The sequence below is a fragment of the Cicer arietinum genome, chromosome 6 (genome assembly GCF_000331145.2).
Source record: "Cicer arietinum cultivar CDC Frontier isolate Library 1 chromosome 6, Cicar.CDCFrontier_v2.0, whole genome shotgun sequence".
Taxonomy (NCBI): Eukaryota; Viridiplantae; Streptophyta; class Magnoliopsida; order Fabales; family Fabaceae; genus Cicer; species Cicer arietinum.
The window spans coordinates 19406398-19414077 of NC_021165.2; the positions used below are offsets into that span (position 1 = coordinate 19406398).

Genomic DNA, 7680 nt, shown 5'->3' on the forward strand with positions numbered 1-7680 from the left:
ACCGTTAAATTAAATAATTGACGAAATCGAGATAAAATTCAAAGGTTGTGTTCCCCAAATTTTTCAATAAAAACTTTAATATAGAAAACAACAAAATAATAATAATAATAATAGCATTATAAAAATATATGACGATGATCGTCGTCAAATCACAGCTATGGAGAATCGTCTAACTTTGCTCTACAACAACTCTCAGAGTAGCCGGCAGGATCTCAGCGGACAAATCTGAGTATCAAGAATATTTCCAAGACTTTAGAAAAATCTATTCTAAAGTTTAGCTAACTCTAAGAAACCATGAAAATCATTTAAATATACTCTAAGCACAAAATAATATTTTTACTCAAATCTACATTTTTCTATGAATTCATACTAGGATTAGAGTTGTGCATTTACCTCAATGAGTCTCAATCAACAACCCTCAAGAGATGGGTACCCTTTTTCTTCCTTAGAACACAAACCCTAACCCAAAAATCTCAACCAAAAGAATTTGTAGGAGTTTGAGAAATTAAGCTTGTGAGGATGTTAAATCTCTTTTAAGGATTGAGGGTTTGAGTAATAGAGTGAGAAGAAGCAAGGAGAAGGGAAGAAAAAGAAAGAAAGAAAAAAAAGCAACAAAAATGGAGGAGGGGAGTGTGTGCCGAGGGGGAGAGAGAGAAAAATAGGAGAAAATGAGGGAGTGAGATGGAAAGGGAGTGAGAGTGAGTGGGGTTAATTTGTTTTTATTTATTATTATTATATTTATTTATTTATTTTTAAATTTGGCATGGGTTTTGCTTTTTTTTAAACCTATAAAGTATTATAATGGTATTACCTATTCACTAATTAATAAAATTATAAATTAAATATGATATGGATGATACATCAACCTCATTAATTGCCACATCATCAAATTCAAGAATCAAGATTAGAGTTGGATAAAGTGTCATAATTTAAAAAAATAAATAGACTAAAATTACAGATAAAAAAATAAAATAAACAAAATTATAAATTATATAAAATAAAGAGACCAAAACTATATATATATATATAAAACTTTTGAAATTATTGGAAAAAAATAGTGGGGCACCTCCTATTTATTTGTTGGGACAAGTTAAAATAAAATTTTATTAAATACGTTAAAGTGACAAATTTATCCTATGAGTCAATTTCCCCCACTGACTCACGAGCCTAAAAACTCTGCTACTTGATAAGAGAGCAAGCGTGCAAGACTAGTTAAAACAATTTTAATCCTATGTTGTTCATATTTTTCATATTATAAGTCGATAAACGGATTCAAAACTAATTAATTATCAATAATTATTAAGTGTAATAAAAAGACGAAAGTTATCTTTAAAACACTCTTTAATTTTAAAACAACTAAATAAATATATATTTTCAAACATTAGAGTAATATTTTTTGAGTTTAATTTTTACTTATTATTTGTCAAAAATATTATAATATTAATATATCATAGTCAATCATATATTGACTTTAAAAATAATTTATATCTATACTAAAAATAAAGACATTATATTTTTTTGGTATAGTTTATTTTACTTTCGGTTATATTCTTTTTAATTTCAATCCGTTTTATCGGTCGATTGCAGTGCTAACCAAATTAAATTAACGTATATCTTTATTTTTTTCTAATTATAATCAGTCAACTTCACTATTTTATTTAAAATAAAAATTACTGTGTATAATTAATAAACGTTAACGCAATAAAAAAATATACATATAGATATTAAGTATTCGTCTGGATTCTAGTCACAGTAGAGATAAAATGTTTTTAATTAAATTTGAAAATTGTGAGTAATAATATAAAAAATTTACATAAAAAATTTAAAGAAACTATATATAATTTTTTAGGATAAAAATAGTCACAATAATTTATTTATATAGAAAAAAGTCACAATAATTTTAAGAGTAGCTTTCTCTTAAGAAAATGAAATTTACCCAATAGTCTTTATATTTATCCTGAGTAAGTCAAAATCAACCATGTCAAATTTTAACAGCTGTGAAGAAGAAGAACATGTCGGACACACCTGGTGTTTCAAAACGGCTCTAAAATCCACAGAAAAGCTGAAAAACAAAGCAAGGTGCAATTTTTTAATGAATTTTTTATTCCAAAAAATAGAGTAATGACGTGGATAAGATCTTCGTTGGGACCATTTTGTTTTCACCCTTTGTTCTTGTTTCCTCGTTCTTCTGTTTCTTATAGTAATCCCTCGTTTCTCTTTATATGCACACTCTTCCATTCACCTTCAATTCTTCAACCCATTTTTCCACTTCTTCATTACGCCATCGTGATTCAGATTATTCTCTTCCTTCAATAGTGGGTCTCTCTCTCAGGTATCATTATCCTCTGCATCTTCCATTTTTGGTCTTTTCTATTTGAATCTCGTATCCCCATTTGATGTTTTGATTCAAAAAGTAATTTTTTTTGTGTTTGCACAGTTTTTCAGCTCACCCCTTTTGTTGGGTCAGCTTCTATTTCTCGTTTTGCTCATTGTTACTTATATGGTTTAATTGACAAAGTTTGTGATATTTCTGAGATAAATGGGGGAAAAAAATCTATGCTTACTCATGAAATGTTATATTCTGTTGTGAAAATAGTTTTTACTTTTGTTAAGTGGGAATGGTGAAAGAATGAATATACTTGGTTTTTATCAATGGAAAGCTTGTGTTTATTTTATTTTATTTTTAATTTCAATATAAACTTGTGCATATAGTTATATAGAAACCATAGAGCAAAATGCAAATGGTTTATATTGTTTTTCAATGAACAATTGGTGTCCTAAATGTGTTGACGTCGTTAGTTAGTTGTTGCACTTGCTGTTTTCGGTTCTGTCATTGATTTTTTCTTGTTCAATAGGTCCATGAATTAGATTAGTTTCAAAGAAAACAGATTGCAACATGCAGGTTCGTTACCGTTGGTTTGATTCCGAGGATAAAATACAGTTGTTGTCCAATTCAATATCAAGTCCATATTACAATCGATAAGCCAGTCGCAGGGTGTTATTATCTTGTTGACCATAAGGGATTTGGTTTGAGTAGATAAGTTGGTCACAAGTTTACAAGATGCCATATTATGTACAGAGGCTTTATAGGCTGTGCAAGGCATCCTTTTCGCCTGAAGGACCGGTGTCAGAAGCAGCCATTGAAAATGTTCGGGAGAAGTTAGGTATGTTCCTTATTTACCATTAGTATAAATTCATATCTATTGTCAACTTCACAGTATGTGTGTGATGCCTAAAGATGAGTGAAAATTGTGACTGCATACAAGGATAAATTATGCTTCTTTTTTTTTTCTTTTTTGATTCTACCTTTTGAAGGGTAACTGTTTTCTCTTTAAATTTTAAGATGAATTGAGACTTGAAGCTTTTGCGGTAAACTTCATTTGTTATTGTCATTTATCGATTTAATCTTTTACTTGCTGATTATCTTTTAATGCCAATAAACAGATTATCCGTTTGATATATAATCTTATGCTGGACCGTTGGCCAACTGTTTATCCATAAGATTTTTGTTGTGTAAAATATTTCCTTACTCGTTAATTTAGATAACAGATGTGGACCTATTATTTTGAAGAGTGGAAAAAAGGGTATATAGCTGCATGATTAATTTTTTTTTTTGTGGATAATTTTCTATGTTAAATGATTTTGATCTCGCCACTCAATAGTTTTTATGCCCGACTGATACTTTCTTAATAACGCTACGTAATGTTTCTATAGATAGAATCAAGCCATCGGATGTAGGTCTCGAACAAGAGGCACAAGTGGTTCGAAATTGGTCAGGTCCGGTGTTTGAACGAAATGGGAGTCATCAGAGTCATCATTCTTTACCACCTATAAAATACTTGCATTTGCATGAATGTGACTCCTTCTCTGTAAGTGAAGTCTCAAAACTCTAGATCGTATTTCTTAGATTTGCTTTAGCAGCTGAAGTTTTTTATTAGTAATTTTTAATTTATCTTTTGCAGATAGGAATTTTTTGCATGCCGCCATCGTCTATCATTCCTCTCCATAATCATCCTGGCATGACAGTGTTGAGCAAGCTCATATATGGTACATTATATGTTAGATCCTATGATTGGATTGATGTACCCGGCTCCAGTACCGATTCATCTGAAGGTCTGTTTTCTATTGCTTTACATATTTTAATGTTACTAAATCCAATCTATAGTCCTCTGTATTTGCATGGGAATGTGGCATACCCTTCCTTGTAAATCCTTGTCAAAGAACACTAACACCGCCTTATCTAATTCCTGATCTATATATTCCTATTTGGTAATATTAAGATGGGAAAATATTTATTGAATTGTTTGAGGAATTCTTCATCACAGTCAATTTTATACATATACAAGATTTCTAATTTAATATTAAAACCTACATAAATAAGGAAACTAAGCAGGTCATATGGCACAAGTGTTATATGACAACTCTAAAAACGAATTGTATATATGACAATAGATTATATACTCCCTAACTTTGAGAGATACTTTCCAATAGTCCTCCTCAAGTTGATGCATGAAAATAATATATGTATGCATCAATCTTGTTACAGATGAACTAAATCTGAGGACCTTGAAGAGATTTCATGAGAATATTTGCAAGGTAATCATTACTCACCAGAGTTTGCATACTCAATAGTAATTTCCTAAGAGAAAACTTTTTCCCTTATGAAGTGACTACCAATTTCTATATGCTAGGTTTTTTCATGAAAAGACTAGGTTTGAAACAATGTGAAGAGCAGTTTTATTAAATAAGATCTCATCTCGTTGACACTGCCAAATTTCAATTCACGAAATAACCATTTAACCATATAAGTTCACAAGTAACCATTTCCATAGCTCAACTTTTTGTCTTAGACCAGATCAAGAACCACATTTTGCTTCTTACCTTTTTGGGAGACAAGGTTTCCACACAATACCCTGAAGTAGACCACCTATCTATAAGTGAACCATCCAAATCTGCTTATGAATATTCCACAATATTAGTGTTTCCTTTGCCTTCATCCAACACAACCCTTGACCAGAGCATTCTTAATATATCATAAAATTTGATCCAATGATCAACACGTGGAGATTGCATGAAATTTACTAATAATGCTATTTGCGAAGAAAATATCTTTTTTAGTTATTGTGAGATAGTTCAATTTCTCAGTCTAACTCTTTTTCATCCAAGATTTGAATAACGTTCCTCCTAATTGGTAATGATATACATTTCTGATTGATAGAAGTGTCGATATGTTTACAATTGATCACACTAGTTTTTTTCGATGTATCTATGGCATATTTTCTTTGTGAAACCACTACACCATTCTCTAGTTGAGATATCTAAACACCAAAGAAGTATTTTGGTCTCCCCAAGTCTTTGATTTTAAATTGTTGAAACATAGAGTATGAATTTAAAAATTGTTGAAGTCACACATTAAAAAACTTTCATATATTGAGTAGTTTTTAACTCTATAAATACTAAAGTACTACATTGGATAGAAAACATATGTGGGTTTGCTTCCATCAAGAGTATCAAATTCTTGTGAAAAGCACACAAAAGTTGGATGCATTACCCAACTTTATCTTTTCTCTCTCTTTTCTGTTCGATGTATTTCCAAGTTTATGTCCCTTCGATATTTGTACCGTAGTCCTTTTGATACTTTAGAGCGGTTTTGTATCGACTTTTGAGTGGTCCTAATACCATTATCCTTTTAGAGCGGTTTTCATGCCGTAGTCTAGTCGATTTTTTAGTGGTCTTAATACCACTATGAACGGTTTTTCTGTCGTAGTTTTTTAGAGCGGTTTTTGTAGATTGGTTTTTTGTGTCGTAGCGCATTCGATTTATGAGTGGTCATAGTACCATATTACTTTCGATTTATGAGTGGCCATAGTACCATATAACGAGTGACTTTAACTGCCGTATTAAGATTCGTTTTAACCGTCATATTGAGCGTGTAATTCTAGAACGGTTTTATATGATACAGTAGAACTCCGATACAGTATGTCTGAGTTGTTTTATCCTGGGGACTTCGTGATTGATAGTCTGTCTTGCACAATTTGGACAGTGTCGCGAAATCTCTTAAAGAGAGCGATCTAGTCCGCGACTCAATTCACTAATATCTTCAGTGACATAAATTTATTTTGAAATAGTTTTTCGAAACTCAAAAACAATAAAAATAACTTAAGAAATGTTCCTTAAACTGAGATATTCTCTCATAATTATTACTTGTAGTAACTATATCATCTATATAAACTACCAAATAAATACATCTCCCAATTGAAGAATGATGATGAAAACTGAATGATTGGCTTTGCTCTAAGTCATACCAAATTATTGTACAGCAGTACTAAGCTTTGTGAACCAAGCTCGCGGATATTATTTTAAACAATAAAGAGAATACATTACTTCAACTTACACCAAACCTAAGTAATTTCTCTCTGTATATATATATATATATATATATATATGTATATATATATGTTTTCTTCAAGATTACCATGAACGAAGACATTTTTAACGTCTAGTTGATATTACAACCATTGTCTAATAGCTGCCATAGCAAGAAGTCACACTAATGCCATCTTGTTCTCTAGAAGTAATGTATCACCATGATAACCGAATCATTTCTGCTGTCAAGTCATGCTTCTGGTTTCCTTGTTAAAATGTGATCAACATTCTTTTAGACATTTGACGGTGTAATGGATCAACTATGAAAGCTTATTGAATGTATAACATGAACTAAATGAAGGTTCATACTGTATCACCAAAATTTTCTCCAAAAAGAATAGAGAAAGTGAAGGTTCATGTATCAAATAATAATCTGTTATAATACCATTGAATAATTTCAACATCTACATGTTATGCACACACATGAACTTCATCGAAAATCCAAACCAATCAATTATTAACATTGTATTGTGATGTATAACCATGAAGTCCATTTTTTCATTGTTGAGTCCTATAATTTTTATCGAGTTTTCTTCTCTTCAAACTTCCTATCATTTTCTCCTTCTCTTGTTAATCTATAATGATTAATAATTTTTATTCTTTCTCCTAGAACCAATTTTTTTGTTAATCTGTGATTGACAGCTAGACCTGCAAAGCTTGTGAAAGATACAGAGATGACAGCACCATGTCCAACAACAGTTCTTTATCCCACAAAAGGAGGAAACATCCATTGTTTTGAAGCCATAACACCTTGTGCAGTCTTTGACATATTATCTCCACCTTACTCTTCTGAGGATGGACGACACTGCACTTACTTTCGCCGATCCCAAAGGAAAGATCTTCCAGGTAATTTCATTTAGTTTTCTCATTGATCGCGTGTTCTTTCCGAACCTTGTCAAATGTTTTTCATACTATTAACAACGTTGTTTCACATGCAGTTAATCTCGAGTTGGACGGAGTTACGGTTTCTGAAGTGACTTGGCTTGAAGAGTTTCAACCTCCTGAGGACTTTGTAATCAGGAGAGGATTGTACAGGGGTCCAGTTATGAGAACTTGAAAGTCTTTATTGTTTTTTCTGTATTTTATTTTATACCATAAATTAAATTTCTTTCTTATCTTTTGGTTACAACTTACAACAAAGGGAACAGTGTGATATATGTGAAATAATTATATTATATTCTTTGTTTGTGTAAATTAGGCATTTGGGTTTGTACATAATAGTTATGTACTAATGTAATGTGTTTACAGACCTCA

General features: G+C 31.1%; 1 protein-coding gene across 2 annotated transcripts; it reads left to right on the plus strand.

Annotated features, from left to right (window-relative positions):
* The first annotated feature begins 2050 nt into the window (after positions 1–2050).
* LOC101506548 (plant cysteine oxidase 4) lies at positions 2051–7680 on the plus strand. Of its 2 annotated transcripts, none has more exons than XM_004505425.4 (6): positions 2051–2332; positions 2856–3164; positions 3715–3869; positions 3963–4113; positions 7069–7272; positions 7365–7680. In XM_004505425.4, exons 2-6 carry the CDS (start codon positions 3062–3064, stop codon positions 7481–7483), a joined length of 732 nt encoding a protein of 243 aa, XP_004505482.1. In that variant the 5' UTR covers positions 2051–2332; positions 2856–3061; the 3' UTR covers positions 7484–7680. The 2 variants fall into 2 exon arrangements, with proteins under 2 accessions (XP_004505482.1, XP_012572635.1); XM_012717181.3 differs by having other exon boundaries at positions 2903–3164.